Here is an 18993-nt window from a genome sequence, read left to right as displayed (position 1 = left end):
CATAGAGATGGACCTAAACCCTTTTTGCTATACCTCTGGTCTGGCCATCCCCTGCTTCTTTCCTAGTTAGACAGTAGGTGTGGTTGGGACACCAGCCCACGAACACTGGCCCGGAGAAATATCAAACCACAGAAGAGTGGTTTGCTCAGCTCCTCCCCTCTTGTCCTCATCCTACTCTCCTTAGTGACATTCTACACATCTGCAGAAGCCCTTTACAGAATGCCCACCACATGTCCTGGTTAAGGGTGATCATAGTACAAGATGTGGAGGATGGCCTCTGGGATTTGGGGGGAGATAAGACACAGCCTCGCCTTCTGGTGTAATGACCGGACCCAGTGGTCCTTGGAGCATTAGACAGACTCGAGGTAATGTCAGGCTCTTACTAGCTGTGTGACTTCAGTTTCTCCACCTGTGAAATTTAGATAATAGTGTCTTCCGAATGGGGCTGGCGTAAGTAGTGTTTGGCACAAAAGAAGTGCTCGGGATTTTTTTCTCTTCCGCTGTGTTAAGTGCTCAAGGACTGCCTCAGTCATTAGAATATTCTGGAAATCAGGCGAGGGAAGGAGCATCTCTAGCCAACTCCTCCTTATACCGCAGTCAAGGTCTCAGAGTGTTGTTTGGGTGTAGTTGGGTAATGAGGAGGGGGTCTGGGGACTCGGCTTTCCTTAAGCCACAAAGAAGGCAGACCCTTTCCAACAGAGGGGTCCTGGGAGCTCTCTCGGCTGGGAATGGAGTATCCTGCCAAGGGAAGTGAGCCTGATTCAGCAGGTAGCATGGTGGGGTCCAGCAGGAAGGAAACACCCTTTGCCATCACTGGTACCTCCTGTTGGTGTAACCAAAGAGGCTGCAGGAAGTGGGTGTCCCTGTGGGAGCTGAGAAACCACAGGCCCAGGCAAGGGCTGGCTTCCCCTGCTCACAAGAGTGAAGTCAAAGACCAGAGGATATGGAGCTGAGTGGAGTAGCCGTGGCCCTGGGGCCCACCGGCCAGCTGCTCTTATTCCTGTGCTTCAAGACCCTGGCTGCCCAGACTGCAGACACCTGCCCAGGTGAGATGGACCTGAATTTCTGGTCCCTGAAAGCTGGTAACTACCCACTCATTGACCACAAATAGTATCTAGGGTTAAACCCTCCATATGCATCTTCTTCTGAAGACTCAACGGCTCAACTTCATCTTCAGAATAGGACACGACAGGCCCAAGGTCACACAGGTCAGAGGGGGAGGAGCAGGAATTTAAGCCCAGGTCTGTCCAACTCTCAAGCCTGTGATTCGCCCCACAAGCTTCCCAGCCAGGTCTCGACTCTGCCACCGAGGAGAAGGACCATGCCCATCACTTTCTCCGTCTTCTCCTGGACTTTTCAGAAAGATGTTCTAAGATGTTCCAATCCAAGGGCTCCCACACTTACTTGGGGTTTGTTAGTGCAGATTTCTGGCTTTTACCCCAGAGAGTGCGATTCAGCAGATTCGGGTCTAAGAGGCGGTTGTGGTCTCCCTCCCGATCCCACGCAGGTGGATGGGCCCCACACCTGGCAAGAGGTTGCCCCTGAGGACAGACGAGCCTCCCCCTGAGTTGAGGACGTATTTATGGGGGAAGCATAAGGCTGTTCCCGTGAGAGAGTCCCAGCTGGAGACAGACCCCAAAAACGACAGCTGCCCGTGTCTCCAGTGAGAGCACAGCTGATTCCCACATCCTCTAAGTTGTCTCTCGTGAGGATATTTCAGTTTTGAAATCAACAAAATTATTTTTTTCTGAGAAGGAAATGAATCTCTGGTTCCAGTTCTACTGGAGTTTGCTCTGTGTCCTTGGATCAAATGTGTCCCCTCTCCAGGAGACCTACACAGACCCCTTCCAGCTCAGGAATTCTATGGTCAAAAGTCCAAGGTCTGGTGGTGAAAATGTTACTTTGACCCAGATTCCCCAAGTCTTTTAAATATTTATTGTTATTATTTAGTGAAAGTACCCACTGCTTATGAGGTTCTTTTAAAATGCCATGAATTATACTAAGAAGTTTAAAATCTGCGTTATCTAATCTAATCCTCCCCACAGCTCTATTCCTGTCTCCTCTTGGGCACCAAAGGGACAGAGCTCAGAGGGGTTGAGTGACTTGCCCAAGGACACACAGCACTGAGGCTGGGGGGAGGGTGGCTCAGGCAGGGGGCACTACAAGGCCAGGGCTCGGCCCTGCATCACCTCCACGCCTGACCAGTGCCCACCAGAGGCGGGAAACTCACTGCCAGGCTGACCCTTCATCTGAGACAGGTGACTCTGGCCACAGCCAAGAGCCCAGGCCGAGGTCGCCACGTGGCAGATCCCCGTGGCTCGGGTGGCCTGTCACCGGCTCTGCAGGGCTCTCAGGCCCAGGACGAGCGCCCTGACTGGCGCTCGTGTCTCTCTGCAGAGGTGAAGCTGGTGGGTCTGGAGGGCTCCGACAAGCTCTCCATCCTCCGAGGCTGCCCGGGGCTGCCCGGACCCGCAGGGCCCAAGGGAGAGGCAGGCGCCAGTGGACAGAAGGGTACGTGCTCTGGCTCGGGGGTGGGGGGTCACTGAGCACCGGCTCTTCTCAAATTAGACCCTGGGTGGGCAGTGCCCCCTGCGGGTCTCAGGTCGCAGGCTTGGGTCACGACCCTGCTCAGAGCTGGCATCAGGAGCGACCCCTGTGGCCCACCAGGATCTGTCATTCCCTGAGGAGGGGGCTGGTCTCAGCTAGTCTGTGAGCTCACATTTGGGTATATTTTCATAGAGCACCCGCTTCCTGGTCCTCGATCCAGCACTGGCTTTACGTGGCCGTGGGCAAGAGTTCCAAGCCTTACGTACCTCGGCATTCTCACCTGAAAACTGAGGCCCCAGCCTTTGCTGTCTGTACCGCATATGAGAAAACTGGGGCGCAGAGCAGTCAGCCATCACCAGGGAGGGTGGAGCTGGACCCCAACTCAGTATGAAGGCCCCCGCGCGCTCCACACCTCTCCCGTCGACGTGCTGGCCCCCTTGTGGGGTTTTGGGCCCCGAGCCTGGTATGAAGGGCAGGTGTGCACCCAGCTCAAGGGATGAGTGCCCCGGGCCTGGGTGTGAGTGGACGCTCCAGGGCTCCGGAGACAGGGCGAGCTCGGAGGTCCCCAGCCTCTCACGTCCTAGGAGGTATCCAGCTCAGGGGTCGTGGGCACCCAGGGCAGGACCTGGGGATGGAGGGCGGCGTGTGCTCACCACGATGGGCTCCAGGCTGGGGATCCTGCTGGGGGGACACTGGGAGGAGGAGCAAGTCTGGGGCGCTGCCCACCAGTGGGTGTGGTTACTCCACCCCAAGCTGAGCCGGTGCCCCCTCTGCCCCACACCTCCACACCCACACTCCCCGGGGAGGGCAGCCTGCCGGCAGATGGTCCTGCTGCCTCGGCTGAGCCTGGGGCCGCCTCTCCTGACCCTCCCCTCAGTGCTCAGGAGGAGGGGCAGGGGCCCTGGCTGGTCCTAGCCCCCTGCTAACATCAATAATGCAGACCTGGGAGGCCTCGTGGCTCCTGACCCCTCCTCTATGGAGGTGGAAAGAGAATCACCACAGAGGGATGCATAATTACACCTGACCGCCTCTGCATCCAGGGCTGAGCACAGGGCAGGGCCCCTCCTCCCTCCCAGAACCAATGGGCCGGAGGCTCCTGTGTGACAGGGTCTCTGAGGACGTGCTCTTGGTCCCAGGCCCCCAAGTAGACGGTGGGGCTCTGTGACGGTGGCCTGGCCCTGGGCTGCTACACTGGGGTGGTCGGGAGCCAGAACGCTGGTGGTTCCCTGGGGCCCGAGCTTGGCGTGCCGGCCGGTCGGCACCGGGTGGCTGTGTGTGCTTTGTCCCCGCTGTCTGCTGTCACCCTCGGGCTGAGTCCCAGGGCAGTGATCCTGAGGATACCGCAGCTGGGATGGGAGGGTCAGGACTGTTTTCCCTAGGGCAGAGACGCTCAAGTGGAATTCTTCAGGTTGCCTTTTCCTCAAAGATGTATCATTGGAATTTACAGGGGAACGAGGTTCTCCCGGAGTCCCTGGGAAGGCAGGACCGACCGGGCCCAAAGGTACCAAAGGTGATGAAGAGCTAGGACCCCTGAGCAGGACCCCGGGGCCAGTCTACAGAGACAGGAGAGATGGAGACAGACAGAGAGAGAGGGGGAGGAGGCGGAGAGAGAGATGGGAGAGAGACAGAGAGAGGGAGGGAGGCCAAGTGACAGAGAGGGTCCTGTCCTGCTTCCTGTCTCCAAAGAGCTTCGAGACAGCGTGTGAACTGGGTCCCGGGTCCGGGGCCCCAGGCCCAGAACAGCCTCTCATAACCCAGGGAAGAATCCAGGCCTCTGAGTCCCCCCCCCCCCACTCCCCTGGCTGAGACCCAGGCATTGGAAAGCTGTGTGGGCCGCGGAGCACGCGTGTGTGGTGCCCAGAGCCCCAGCCTTGTCCCCCACGCCCCAGCTCCCGAAGAACTGAGCCCTTGGGTGGTTTCCCGAGCGGAGGGTCGATGTCCACTGACCAGACGTCCTGTGCATCTCCTGTCTCTCCCCAGGAGACCGAGGGGAAAAGGGCGCGGGCGGAGAGAAAGGTGAGCCCCTCCGCCTCCCTGGGCTCATTGGGCAGGCTTTGCAATGGGCTGGGGGGTCCCAGGGGCCTCGGTCACTCCCAGCACCATCTGGGAGAGGATCTCAGACCACACCCCGGGCCCTGTCCATCCAACCGATGGGTGCAGGACGAGGGGCCTCTGAGCCCGGCTTGCTTTGTCAGCGGCCGGTGAGCGCTCAAAGCTCAGCGGCTCCAGAGCTGGACCCCGGTGACTGGCAATACTGCCTTACTACATAATTGTGGACATTTTGCTTATAATTTTCTGATTTATGCTCATTTTTAAAAAAATTTGTAAAAGCAAGAAAAGGCAAAACTCCAAGACACAGTCACATGCTCCGGCTACAAATACAAAGTGCAAGGTTGGGGCCCAGACTCACATCCCAAATGCTCCCCAATACTGTCCACAACCAGGGGCTCTGGTGGAGACACGGGCTGTGGAAAGCGATAGGCCTGGGGGCGCTGAGCCTCCACCGCCGTGAGCCGTGAAGCCCAGGCGAGGTGGCCGGCACGGCGGTCCAGCCAGCGCCCCGCGTGACAGTGCTGGCCGCCAGCCCCCGGGCAGGCCGGATGCAGTGGGGGCCAAGCAAGCCCAGTGCTGCTGAGTCTAGGAACTGGTCCTCAGGGCTGGAGGCTGATAGTCCTGCAAAGAGCTGGATAATGGTTTCCATTCTCCCCGCTGTGTTCACGGAGCAACGGGGCTGAGGGGCACGGGGCGCTGTTTCCAGACGTGTGACGTGCATGTCCTCTCTCCCCACAACAGGAGAGCCAGGGCAGCTTCATTCCTGTGCCACAGGTGACCACGCACACGCTGACCCCCCGACCTCCGCCTGGACCTGCTCCTGCTGGGGGCGGGGGAGTGGGGGGTCGACCAGAAGGCCAGCTGCACAGACTCAGGTTCCAACTTCCAAGGACAAAACCCTCTCTGCGCATATCCTACTCCCCAATTACCCGAGTGATAGGCAGCCATTGCCTGGATGACTCGAGTATATTCCTGGAGGAGGGCCGGTGCCCAGGAGACTAGGCGGGGGCAGCCCTGGGAGGTGGGGATGGCCAGGTAGACGGGGCCTGACCATCACAGCTGAGTGGCCTTGGGGGCTGCATCTCTGTCCCAGGACTCAGAGCCCCCCTCCCCCAGGCAGGTGTCCCTGCCTCTCCCTCCTCCCCCCTCCTCCTCCCCCCTGCCCTGCCCAGAGCTCCTGTCCTGGCGTCCATTCCCCGGCTTCCCCTCCCAGGACCTCGGACCTGTAAGGAGCTGCTCACCAGGGGGCACTTTCTGAGTGGCTGGCACACCATCTACCTGCCCGACTGCCGGCCCCTGACCGTGCTGTGTGACATGGACGTGGACGGCGGGGGGTGGACCGTGAGTGGGGGGGACCCAGTGATGGCCGTGGGGTTCCTGGGCAGGGGCGGGCGTACCTGGAAGGCCCACCTGGTGGCAGATCACTCTTTAGTGGCCTTTGTGAGACCGTCCATCCCTCCAGGCTCAGGCTGACCCCGTCCTTTCACTGAGGTCGGGAGGATCAGAAATGTCGGGGGCGGGGGGTGTGGACCCATATGGGAAGGAGTCCCGTGGCTCAGGGCGGGGGGCTCAGGCCCGGAGGTGCCCACTCCTCTCCAGCCGTGTGGCTTTGACCTCGTCGCCTGCCCTCTCTGAGCCTCCATTTCCTCCTTGGTCCCATGTGGGTGTCCCTGACTGCCCCTGGGCTCTTTGATGAGACCCACGTTCTGGTCCTCGGCCTGTGATGCGTGTGAACTACCGCTGCTGCTCCCCGTGTGGCCGGGGTGCCCTGTGGGGGGACGGCAGTGGGGCCCCGTCTCCTCAGCCCTCCCCATCGTGTGCAGGTTTTCCAGCGAAGGAGTGACGGCTCCGTGGACTTCTACCGGGACTGGACCGCGTACAAGCAGGGCTTCGGCAGTCAGCTGGGAGAGTTCTGGCTGGGGAATGACAACATCCACGCCCTGACCGCCCAGGGTAGGCCCACGGCCGGGGCCTCTGTGGTGGGGTGCCTGAAATCCACATGCCCCTGACCTTAGCCCTGGGCCACGTGAACCAGAAGACCCCACTCCTCCTCGCCCCAGGGGTGGTCACGTCTGACAGCAGGAAGGGTTATTACTCTGAGAACCTAGGACATGTATTCTCTTACACTCTCTGAGTGTTCAGATCGGAGGAGGTGGATTATTGGAGTGAAGATGACTTCTGGTCTCAGGACCGATCGTTTCTAGAACCCGAGAGTCGGAAGTGAGGAGGAAGCCATCTGGATTGGGGTGGCCCTTCTCCCACTTCCAACTGTTGGTCCGTCCTTGAAACTGGGATCTTAGGCACTCAGAGCCCCCTTCCTTGCCTCTCCTGCTCAGTGCACGTGGCAGTCCCCACGCAGGCCCCCTCACCCCACTTCTCCGTTCCACAGAATCAGCTTCACAGCTGGTCCTGAGGTCAACGGCAAACCTGTAAATCCTTTCTTAATTCTTCCACTCCCTCATGGCAACCTTGACGGTGTCCACTCACGTGCCTGAAATTCTTGCAGAAGAAACTACACATACAAAGGTTTCCTGCCGTGGCATTCACAGCTCTTTGCAGGAGAATTTAGGGTTTCAAACTAGAGCGAGGCTTCATTCCGTCCGAGGAACACTGACCGTGGAATTTCAGGCGTGGCTGATGGAACAGCAGGGGAGCTATTTGAAAACAGGGAGCCATCCCTGAGGTCCTCCCACCACACCAGCCCAGCCTCTCACACCTTCCCGGTGAATTGTCCCCGATGCCAAGTTCAGACGTCCCCTAAAACCCAAATTCCCACCCCCCCGTGCCTGGAGGCAGAGGGTCCCTTCTGCTGGGGCCTGAGCACTGACCTCCAACAGGAAGCAGCGAGCTCCGGGTAGACCTCATGGACTTTGAGGGCAACCACCGATTTGCCAAGTACCAGTCGTTCAAGATGGCGGGTGAGGCAGAGAAGTACAAGCTGGTCCTGGGAGCCTTTGTCGAGGGCAGCGCAGGTGAGAGTCCGCGTGGGGCACAGCAGTGGCCTGGGCTTCAGCGCGGGGTTTGGGGAAGCAGAGAGGACCTGCTGAGCGTCCTGGCTCTGTCTCCCCTGAGTGACCCTGGGCTGGGGCTCCCCTCCCTGGGTCCAGTTTCTCCGTCTCTGAATGCAGACACGAAGGTACCTGAGTCCCTGTGTAGCACGGGGACCAGTGACGCCATTAGTTACCGCTCCCAAGGCTGTGTCTGCAGAGCAGTGTGCTGTTCTGAGTGGGGCTTGAGGTCACTGACCCCTTTCCCCGCTACCACCTGAAAGAGGATGGTCATTTCATATGAGCCCTTAGAGCCATATTCCCAAACTGGGCTCCGCGGAACACAAACCCTGTGGGATGTTCTTTGCCAAAAAGACCCCCCGGTCACAGGATGTGGGGAGGCATCTCTTATGGCGTATCCTCTTGAGAATTCCCAGTGTGCACTCTTTCAGGAAAGGTGCTAGGAGCCTGTCTGCTTGTGCTGAACCAGAGCTGCAGAGAGCAAGGCCCTCCCGGGGCGTGGGGGGGTGGGGGATTGCTAACGGGAGCCTTCAAGCACACGCCTCCTCTGAGTCTCCAGGGAAGGAGCAGGGCAGGGACCCTCCCCTCCATGTTGCAGGTGGTACAGCTGAGGGTCTGGCAGGGGTGAGGAGGGCGGTGGGGTGCTACAGGAGCTGGGGTGAGTTGCACATCCAGGGCTGAAGATGGAGCAGGGGGCCCCGGGATGAGGCCGTGCTGTCCCTCTGGGATGACCGCGCAACCCAGGGAGTGGGTATGAAGCCCAGAAAAGCGATGCGGGCTCGGGGAAGGGAGGGCCCCTCAGGGGAGAGGACAGCGCGGGTCCTGGTGGTCTTGGGGGAGCCGGGAGGAAACAGGTGAGGCTGGAGGAGGGAGGCACGCGCCCTGGGGCAGAGCTCCTGGACCAGGAGGCTCCATCTGCCCCAGGGTGAGGCAGGATCTTGACGCCCTGGGGGTCGCCCCTCTAGAGGGAGGTGGCGCTGGGCAGGTGGCAGGGCAGGCTCCCTCTAGCCCGAGCAACACCCACACTCCCTCCCGAGCAGGTGATTCCCTGACGCCCCACAAAGACCATTTCTTCTCCACCAAAGACCAAGACAACGACCAGAGTTCCTCTAACTGTGCGGTGCAGTACCAGGGGGCCTGGTGGTACAAGAGTTGTCACTCGTCCAACCTGAACGGCCGCTACCTCGGGGGGCCGCACACGAGCTATGCCAATGGTGTCAACTGGAGGTCGTGGAGAGGGTACAACTACAGCTACAAGGCATCCACGATGAAGGTGCGGCTCACCTAGGTGGGCTGGAGCCCAACCCGCCGCCTCCCCGCCCCGCTGCCTGCGGCCTCCCAAAGCCTCGCTCAGTCCCCAGCAAAGACCAGCACACATGCTCCCGCCGCCCCTTTGCTGGACAAGACCTGCTCGTCCAGCCCCTTCTCTCCCATCAGAGGGTCCGAATCCTCGTGCCCCACAGCCTCACCAGAAGAAGAATCATGTTTTAAAACCGTTTGCTTTCTGGCAGATATTTCTCCTCCCAGTTTTCATTTGCGTCCTCAAACATCAGCTGTTTTGAGTATTTTTCCCAGAGCCAATCCACAGCAGGGGCTGTGGCCGAGGCAGGGAGAGTTAGGGAGCCCATTTAGCAGATGCAACCACTGATGTTCCTAGAGGGCAAGTGGCTGTTCCACAGAGCATCAGCCCCCAGCCTTAAGCTCCCACTTAATTTCATCGACGGGGTTGCGGGGGAATGTCTCCTCCCTCATCCAAAGTCACCTGCCTCTTCCTGATATTGATCACAGCATCTTCACACATCTTTAAACAGGTCACTTTGAGACTAGAAAACTCTCATTAAAAAGGGGGGGGGGGGAGGAGTTAAATAGGGACCTTTCTGCTTTCAATCAATGCAGTGGGTGCTCTGGGCCAGCTTCCCTGGAGAGCAGCTGAAACACCAAACACAGATCCACAGGGAGGGCCGCGTCCGCCCAGCGGAACAAGGGCAGCTGGCTGTCCACATACCATACAAAACCCCGAGGGGCCCGGCCTCACACCGCACCATCCTCGGCTTCGGGGCGATGGTAGACCTCAGTGTGCAAAGCCGAACAGCCTGACGGGAGATGGTAAAGGAGAGTTTTCTCAATCTCTCGGGCCAGGGAGAGGTTTCTTAACTGGGACTTCAGAAGCACCAGGCATAAAGGAAAAGATTGATGGATTCAACCACATTAAATCAAAAGCTTCTGTTTATCAAAGGACAGCGTAGGAAATGAAAGGAAAGTCACAGAGGGATAGAATCCCTTGGTAACATGTAGGTTATTAGTTTTCTACTGCTGTCTCTATTCATTACCAACAATTTAGTGGCTTAAAAACAAAGGAAACGTGTTATCACAAAGTTCTGCTGGTTAGAAGTCCGACGTGGGTATGACCGGGCTAGAAGCAAGTTGTCAGCAGCGCTGGTTCCTTCTGGAGGCTCCAGGGGAGGGTCTGCTTTCTGGCCTTTTCCAGCTTCTGGAGGTCCCTGGCATTCCTTGGCTCGTGGCCCCTTCTCCATCTTCAAAGCAGCAAGAGCACATCACCCCGACCCTACTTTCATGGTCCCATCTCCCTCTGGGTATAGCCAGAACAGGTTCTCTGAAGGCCTCATGTGATTCGACTGGGCCCACCTGGGTATCCCAGGACCATCTCTCCATCACAAGATCCTTAGTTTAACCACATCTGCCAAGTCCCTTTTGCCACGTAAGGTGACATCTTCACCAGTTCTGGGGATTAGGGCAGGAAACCTTTGGCAGGGGAAACATTACTCTGCCTACCACAACCTATTAAAAAAAAAATCATGGTCTCATACCCAGAATATTTAAAGAACTCCTACCAATCAGTAAAAAAATTTTAATAGCTCAGTAAGAAGTGGTTAAGAGATTTGAACAGACACTCCACAAAAAGTGATATCCATAGGACCAATACATTTATAAAAAGCTTCTCTATTTTGTTGGTTCTCAGCAAAATGCAAATTATAACCAGAATGAGATGCTATTACACATTCATCGGGACCGCTAAAATTTGAAAAACTGACAACACTAAATGTCAGAGGTGCTGCAGGGTAAGGGGGGTTTCACATACTGCTGGTAGCAATGCGAATTGATGCCACTAACTTGGAAAAGTGTTTGACATCAACTGTTAGAGTAGAAGACACGCATTCCCATAACCTGACAATTCCACTGCCTGACGTGGAAATAACTGTTGCGTGCCCCAGGGGCCACGCCAGGAATATCTATAGCCAAACTCTTCACAACAGCCACACCCTGGCATCCCCCCAAAGGCCCATCAGGAAGAAGGCAGAGAGCAATGCAGAGATAGTCACGCACTAGAATGCCACACAGCAGTGCTAATTGGACAGCTACGAGCACACACAGGACGGACAGAGCACAACGCAGCAGCTGGCGGAGGAAGCTGGATTCAAGAGAATATATATTGTTGGCTTCACCTCGTACAAAACTGTTTCCAAGGTAAAAATGACCTGCCGTGTTTCGGATGCCTACGTAGGTGGTAAATGTATACCAGGAAAACAAGAAAGTGGTTGCACTTGGAGTGGGATGGGGTGGTCACTGGGAAGGGACACAGATGGCCTTTGGGGTTCTGGGCTGTGATGACAAGCGTGTGGGCCACATGGTAATAAAAATACACCCATGATCCAGGGATGTGGGCGACATGCACATCTTTTCCTGACGTCCACGGTCATTGACTCAGTCACTGAGGAGAGGTCCCTGCAGCCCACCTGGGATTGACCAGACCCCACCAGGTCCTGGCCACAATCTCTCCACAGAGGTAAAGTCTGCTAGTTGAAACTGCACTTTTCTTCCTCAGTAGGTAAGCATCTTATAAACCCAGGAAGACTTGTAAGTCTAGAAATGATTAATATACTAAAAGCCATAGAATTATGACTTTCATAATTCTAAAAAGAAATCTGGGTAGATTTGGTATCTCATAGTCTCATAATGTTTAAAGAAGTTGGCCTATTGTAAAGAAAGACTCATAAATCTAAAGTTAAATATGTCATTAACTAATTGACTTAGTCTTGTAATGTTATCTGGAAAGCTTGGTGCATTTATACACAGTATTGGAATATGTAAGAAACTCTGGGCTCGTTGCATTTCTAAGTGAAATCATTCGATTTCTAAAAATTAATTGGTACTAAGAAGGTTTTGTCCACTAGGCAATTGAAATGCCCAAGAAGGAATTGAATATATTACACTTATTATCACCATTCAAAGTTTTGAAAGTTTAATGAATCAGATTTGTCGTATTCAAAGACCCTTAAAAGTGACTGTTAAGATTTGCAGGTCTTATGAATAGAAAAACAAGATCTGTATGCCAAACGTAAAATATTAGGCTAAGTTTTTGAATCTGTAGCTTTCAGAAACCAAACCTTAATTTCAAAAAGCAGAGTCTTTCCTAAACACAAATGCCTCTCAAACTCAAATCATCAAAACTCAGTGATGTTTCGAACAGCTCCATGCTGGTACCTGGGGGAGGATCAAATAAGCGAAATCCCCCAAGTCTCGTTCCCAGCACCCTCTCCTGAGCAGGAGGGGAGGTGGGGCCCCACCAGCAAGGTTTCAGCGCCTGTGGGGTCATTCCCCCAGCCTTGTTCTCATCACCTTTTCTCTTATTAGTGAATATTTTTATTACCCAAACTTCCCCTCTACCAGCTTATGCTGTGGACACTCTTTCCCTACTCTTGTGGTGTCCGTGTTCGAGATGCCCTGTCCACTCCTGCCCTCTTACGGCCCAAGACAAACGAGTCCCTCTACCACTGACCTGGAGGGTCTTTCAGCCCCTGTCAGCTCATCGTCCCTCCTGCCTTCTGTGTCACCGTGTCTGGCACACACTTTATCTCTTTATTTAACGCCCCGCCAGACGTTGCTCTTACAGGGTTGCACAGCCCATATTCCTCTTGACGTATCTGCATTCTTGCCTTTTTTTTTTTTTTGATTATATATGTTTTTTATAGTTATTTTTTAACTGAAGTATAGTTGATTTACAATGTTGTGTTAGTTTCAGGTGTACAGCAAAGTGATTCATATATATATATTCTTTTTCAGATTCTTTTCCCTTATAGGTTATTACAAGATATTTAGAGTTCCCTATGCTATACAGTGGGTCCTGCTGGTTGTCTATTTTATATATAGTAGTGTGTATCTGTTAATCCCAAACGCCTAATTTATCCCTCCCCCACCCCCTTTCCCCTTTGGTAGCCATAAGTTTGTTTTCTATGCCTGTGAGTCTGTTTCTGTTTTGTAGATAAGTTCGTTTGTATCATTTTTTTTTAGATTCCTCATATTAGCGATTTCATATGATATTTGTCTTTCTCTTTCTGACTTCCTTCACTTAGTATGATAATCTCTAGGTCTGCCCATGTTGCTGCAAATGGCATTATTTCATTCTTTTTTATGGCTGAGTAATATTCCATTGATATATGTACCACATCTTCTTTATCCATTCATCTGTTGATGTACATTTGGGTGGTTTCCATGTCTAGGCTATTGTAAATAGTGCTGCTATGAACATTGAAGTGCACGTATCTTTTTGAATTAGAGTTTTGTCTGGATATATGCTCAGGAGTGGGATTGCTGGATCATATGGTAATTCTATTTTTAGTTTTTTAAGGAACCTCCATACTCTTCTCCATAGTCACCCATTATGTGGCTCTTACCCCATCTGCCAACTCTTTTTCAGTCTTTCTTGCTGTCCAACAAACCCCTTTTCATTTCATATATTTATATATATTTTTTGACATAGGTCTGCTGGTGATGAATGCTGTCTTTTTTTGTTTTCTGAAAACATCTTTATTTTGCCTCACGTTCAAAGAGTATTTTCGCTGGGTGTAAAACCCTAGGTTGGCAGGCATTTTCTTCCAGCACTTTAAACATGTATTTCCAGAGATTCCATTCTTTCTGCTGAAAGTCTGTTGCTCCTCTGAAGGGAACGTGACTTTTTTCCTCTGGCCGTTTACAGGGTTTTCTCTTGGCCTCGATGGTTTTGCCACGATGTGCCTGGGTGGGATTTTCTTTGAATTTGTCCATTCTCTCCACTCTTTCAAAGACTTCAATTACACATATGAGCATTTTTTCCCCCCGTGTTCCATGTCTCTCATGCTATTTTCTGTATTTTTATTCTTTTTTTCCCCTCCACATTCAGTCTGGATATTTTCTGTTGACCTCTATTCCAGTTCAATAATAAAACCCTTTCCTCTGCTAAGCTGCCAAAACACCTGCCCAGTCTCCCGGGATTGGCAAATGACCCCAGGCGAAGATACCCACAAATACAGCCACCTGATTTTTATTTCCGCTAGACTTTATTCTGGGAATTCCTTGCAATTAGCCGTCTTTAATGCTTAGGAAGAGTACCTCTGAACTTCGTCCAGCTTTTTATTTATTTTCAGAGGAAGTGTGGTGCTTATTATCTAATCCATCATTCCTGGAAATGAGAGCCTGAATGTACAGTTTTATCTTCTGATGTGAGTTATTTTCTCATGGCCTTAGAGTTTGCTTGTTTAGCATTTTTTAAATCATCACCGAACATTCATTTGAGGAAATGGTCATCAATCCTATGGTTGAATACTTCTATTCTAGCTGGTGTTTCAAGGCCACAATTTTGAATGAACACATCTAAGTACACAGCTTTCTCTCGTCTGTGGGGTTTTCTAGAAGTAAGTTCCTGGTGAGCGTACTGATTCAAAGTGTGTGCACTTTTCTTTAGGACATGACACTGTATGTGAAAGACTAAAATCATAAACCACTTCACCATAAAATGATCTATTTAAGCCATGTAAAAAGTCACTGTAATAACTAGATCTTAATTCAGCATTTTTTTTGGACACTTGACTTCCCTTTTCATCTGGGTCACTCCTGTGCTCTGAGGATTGACTGAGAAACTGGGGACATGTGGCTCCAAGGAGCCTGGACATGTTTTGGGGACACGCTTGGTTGTCACCTCTGTCCACTTGACGTGCTGCCACGCAATTCCTACCATGGCTTATCTTCAGAATCAACAGGAAACTGCAAAAAATACAGGCTCCAGGAATCACCACTGAGATTTTGGTTTCGCAGGTCAGAGATGGGCCTCCTGAATCTGTATTTTTTAAAATTTATTTTATTGAAGTATAGTTGATTTACAATGTTGTGTTAATTTCTGCTGTACAGCAAAGTGATTCAGATACACACACACACACACACACATATATACATTCTTTTTATGGTCTTTTCCAATATGGTTTATCACAGGATATTGAATATAGTTCCTTGTGCTGCACAGTGGGACCTTGTTGTTTATCCGTTCTATATATAATAGTTTGCATCTGCTAACCCCAAACTCCCACTCCAACCCTCCCCCAACCCTTGGCAACCACAAGTCTGTTCTCTATGTCCTGAGTCTGTTTCTGTTTCGTAGATCAGTTCATTTGTGTCATATTTTAGATTCCGCACATAAGCGATATCATATCTGTCTTTGTCTGACTTAACTTCACTTAGTATGATCATCTCTAGGTCCATCCATGTTGCTGCAAATGGCATTATTTCATTTTTGATGGCTGAGTAATATTCCATTTTATAAATATACCACATCTTCTTTATTCATTCACCTGTTGATGGGCATTTAGGTTGTTTCCATGTCTGAATCTGTATTTTAAGAGCCTCCCCAGGTAGCTCTGAGGGACAGCTGGGCTTAGGACCCACTAATATGCTAGTTTCAGGGCTCAGTGTGCTGTTGGATGATTTCAGGGCAAGCAAATGAAAGCCCTGGGCCCTCTGGCCCATCAGAGCAGAGCTTGTGTGAAAGGAGACAGTGGTGCTACAAGGGATCAGAGCTGAGCTAGTTAACAGGAAGACATTTGGGTTAGAATTCCGGGGACACAGGAGTGGTGGAGCCAGACCGGTTACCAGCTGAGTGACCGGGAGACACCCAGGCCGCTCACAACACTCAAGCTTGTCAGACCCAGAAAGTCCTGCTTAGTTACTCGGCCACTGCACCGAGAGCCTCCCAACCTGCCAGATAGTCGCGGTTTTTGTTTTGTTTTCTGAAGATGCGTTCTGCCCTTGGCTCCCACGCCTCGGCCACCAGCCGATAAGGCCTTTCTGAGGTGGTGGGGAAACAACTTGGACATCCTGCTGCCCAGGGCACCCGGCCCCCTCCAAGGAAGGGCTCTACGGAGAAGCAGGGCCAAATCCACAGGAGGAGGGGCTCCCGGGGTCGCGACAGCTGCCCCTGGCCTCACTGCACGAGTTGTCCAAGGCGACGGCGAGCTTCCCACACCCGCAGGTGTTTAGGACCAGATGAGACGGGCATCCATCAGGGGCTGCAGAGGCGCTGGTTCTTGCCCCACGTGAAAGCGTGGACCGGAGCAGCTGTGCCTCAATTCCAGTGCCAAGATTTGATGATTTCTATTTCCACCCCAATTAGAATTTAGGACACCCCTCTTGCAGGCGCAGGACTCTGGGAGGGCCGTGTTCGCTCCCTTGGGACAGATGGACGTTTCCAGATGGTGCCTGGTTCTCCCAGCTTCCTGGCTGTGACTTGTGCCACATATTGGGGTGGGCGGGTGGAACTTGCAGCCTCCCGCGAAGCTCCAGGAATCAGATAATTGGCCGCCCCCCACCCATATGGCTGATGAGTCACCGTGACAATGACAACCAAGTTGAGTAGCTCAAGGGTGGCGGAAGAAATGGATAGGAAATTGACGGGAGGCAAAGTCGGCTCAAAGCCCAGAGTGGGATTCAGGACGAGGATGAGATTGCGGGTTCCCCCTCTCCTCTCCCTGCACCCCATCCCTCACCTAGGCCACCTCTTTGTAAAGGTAAGTGACAGCTGACTATTTAATACACAACTTCATATCTCAGGGCTGTAATGCAATGCAAACTTGTCTTGGTCGCACAGGGCGTGGTGGTGGTGGGGGGGTCAGCCCTGCAGTGATCTAGACACCCCCTCCCCCGGACTGCAGCTGCTCCTTCCTGAGGCACGTCTCAGGTTGCATTTCTTGCTACCTCACCTCCACGCCTCCCTGTACCTCTCATCTTAGGGAGGCTTGCTCAGAGCTTCCAGGCTTGGGCAGAAAGGATCTTACTCCCAAGGCTGAGTAGCTCTATTCCGAAAAAAAATACTTCACTGCTCGTTGGAACTCAAGGACTTTCAAAAAGTCCATCTCTTATTGTTTGGGGTCTAGAGCTGTTCGGGGATTTTCCAACTCAGTAAGACCCCAAATTCCTGGACACTTTATTTTTTGCTGCTTGCATATGGCTCGGGTCTTCCCTAAGCTCTTTTCTTGTAACGCCTCCTCAGACAGCCAATACAGAAACACACGCCACTGAAGTGCTGGATTTGCAGGATCTTTCCTCGGAGCCCCAGAGGACACTCCATGGAACTGCTTTCCAAATTTTCAGAAGCAGCACTTGCATCAAAAAAAAATGTTCGCCCTCTACCCCCTGCTCTGGCTGCCAGGCTAATGCCACCAGTTGAGACTTTGTCGCAGACGCACTGCTCTTCTGATGCAACTTCTGTTCAAGACTTCTGGGTTGACAGCTGCTGTAACAAGCAGCCCTCACACTGCAGTGCAGGGCACACGCAGGTGGGCTGAGGGCCTTGGGCTTCTCAACTGGGAGACGGCCCGGGGGTCTCTAGGGCTGGTCCAGCCAGAGGCTGCATGACGTCTGTCAACATTCCATCTGTAGCTGTTATAAATGTGGAAGTCCAGCCAGGCCGGGCAGGCAGTGAGGAGGTGATGGAAGCCTGACTCCTGTAAGGACTCAGAGCTTCAGGCTGGGCCTGGAAGAAAGAAACACAGACGTCCCTTGCGTGTCACCCACTGCCTGAGTCTTTAATTTATGACGTTTGTAGGATGCCCCCTCTAGACCAGGAGCTCCTTCAGAGGGCAGATGGCCTCACCTGCCCGCCAAAGAGGGCTTTGCGGTCGGCAGACACCTCCTGACGGATGGCGAGGTGGGGGCTTGATTTTGTCTTTCTTCATTAAGCAATTAGAACTGCTCTAGTGGAGAAAAGAGAAGGTCTTCCCTGGCCTTGAGGGAAGGGGGACCAGGTTTGGTGTTTTTCCTCTGTTGCTAGTGCCTGGGCTGCAGTTTTAATGGCCACTAAGCCTCCTCTCGGGGTGACCAACCCTCCTGGTTTGTCCAGCTCTGAGGGGTTTCCCAGGATGTGGGAAGTTCGGTCACCGGGAAGACCCAGGGTGACCAGGACAAGGTGGTCACCTCACTCTTCCTGATCGGAGGCTACAGGGAGAGGACAGAAGCCACAGGGCAAAGGGCACTTTGGGTGCAGGGGGAGGAAGGGATGGGAGAGGGGCCTGTGAGCCCCAGGGGTCCAGGGCAGTGCTATTCCTCTGGGGACGGGGTCACGCTCCCACAGTGCACAGCTCTTGCTTGGTGGCAGGCCGTCCTCTTCTCCCCCGCTTTCAACCGTTTCTAAGAATGTCGTTCCTAGCTCTTCGATCCCATCCTAGGTGATACCCCCTCCTTGGTTGCTTTAAGGTGCAAAACTCAGACCCCAGGGCACAGGTGTGGACAAACCTGTGCAGAGGGGAGCCCGGCTCTCTCCTCCCTGGTTCCGGTCGCTATGGCTTCGTGAACGCAGCCCCAGCAGCACCCCATCTGTGGTGAGTAGTATCGCGCTCCGTCAGGACCCAGCCGAGCCTGAAATTCACCAGATGGCCCCTTGCAAGGCCTTTTCTTGTAAATAGCTCTTAAGGTGTGGGATTGTTGGAAAAGCTTGTAACCTCAGGGTGAAGGGAAGGCGAAGGGGCCTGAGACCAGTGGATTCCGGTGGCCAGGGCAAGAGTGTCAGGCTGGTTTCGGGGTTTGGGGCCAGTCCCAGCTCCCAAACTTCAGCTCTGCTGGAGGGAGGGGGCGATGCTCTGGACGCCAGGAGGGAGGGGGAGGAAGCCAGTTCTCCCTAGAACATTCTGATGGCAGAGAAGGCAGACAGCATGGCTTCAGTGCTGACCCCGCAGAGCACACCCTGGGCGAGTGTGAGCAGAGGCGACAGAGGGACAGAGACTTTGCCAGAGCCCTGCCCGCCGAGGGGCGCCGCCCTCCCGTCCTGGGTCTGTGCGCACGGCAGAGCGGGGGCCCAGGGACACAGCATCCGTGGCCCAGCCCAGCTGCCCGAGGGGCAGGGAGGGAAACTGTGGGTGGGAGGTGGAGGTTCCAACAGCCACCAGCCAGCGGGCTCCACCCCCCAGGTTGTGAAACACCCACCGGAAACTGAGGCCTGGCACAGGCGGCGGGGGGGGGGGGGGTGGGGTGGGCAGGCCCTGGAGGGCAGCCCTGGAGCGGGCAGAGACGTGGCGGGGAGGGTGTCACGGCCAGCTGGGGAAGCGTGGGGGACGCCCACGCCCCCGGT

At 53.8% G+C, this 18993-nt stretch overlaps 1 protein-coding gene across 1 annotated transcript; it reads left to right on the top strand.

Moving 5' to 3' along the window:
• The first annotated feature begins 943 nt into the window (after positions 1-943).
• LOC137770090 (ficolin-1) lies at positions 944-8895 on the top strand. Its single transcript, XM_068552496.1, has 9 exons — positions 944-1046; positions 2398-2511; positions 3995-4048; positions 4528-4563; positions 5341-5373; positions 5813-5940; positions 6423-6552; positions 7437-7571; positions 8648-8895. Exons 1-9 carry the CDS (start codon positions 944-946, stop codon positions 8893-8895), a joined length of 981 nt encoding a protein of 326 aa, XP_068408597.1.
• Positions 8896-18993: the final 10098 nt, after the last annotated feature.

Source organism: Eschrichtius robustus, chromosome 10, assembly GCF_028021215.1.
Source record: "Eschrichtius robustus isolate mEscRob2 chromosome 10, mEscRob2.pri, whole genome shotgun sequence".
Classification (NCBI taxonomy): Eukaryota; Metazoa; Chordata; class Mammalia; order Artiodactyla; family Eschrichtiidae; genus Eschrichtius; species Eschrichtius robustus.
Note: the sequence above shows the minus strand (reverse complement) of the source record. Positions and strands in the feature narration are given on the sequence as shown.

Bases quoted from the DNA above. Each gene is read 5' to 3' on its own strand.
- LOC137770090 (XM_068552496.1), top strand. From the start codon at position 944: ATGGAGCTGAGTGGAGTAGCCGTGGCCCTGGGGCCCACCGGCCAGCTG. The intron at 1,047-2,397 runs GTGAGATGGACC...GTCTCTCTGCAG, and splicing joins GACTGCAGACACCTGCCCAG to AGGTGAAGCTGGTGGGTCTG. The intron at 5,374-5,812 runs GTGACCACGCAC...TTCCCCTCCCAG, and splicing joins GCTTCATTCCTGTGCCACAG to GACCTCGGACCTGTAAGGAG.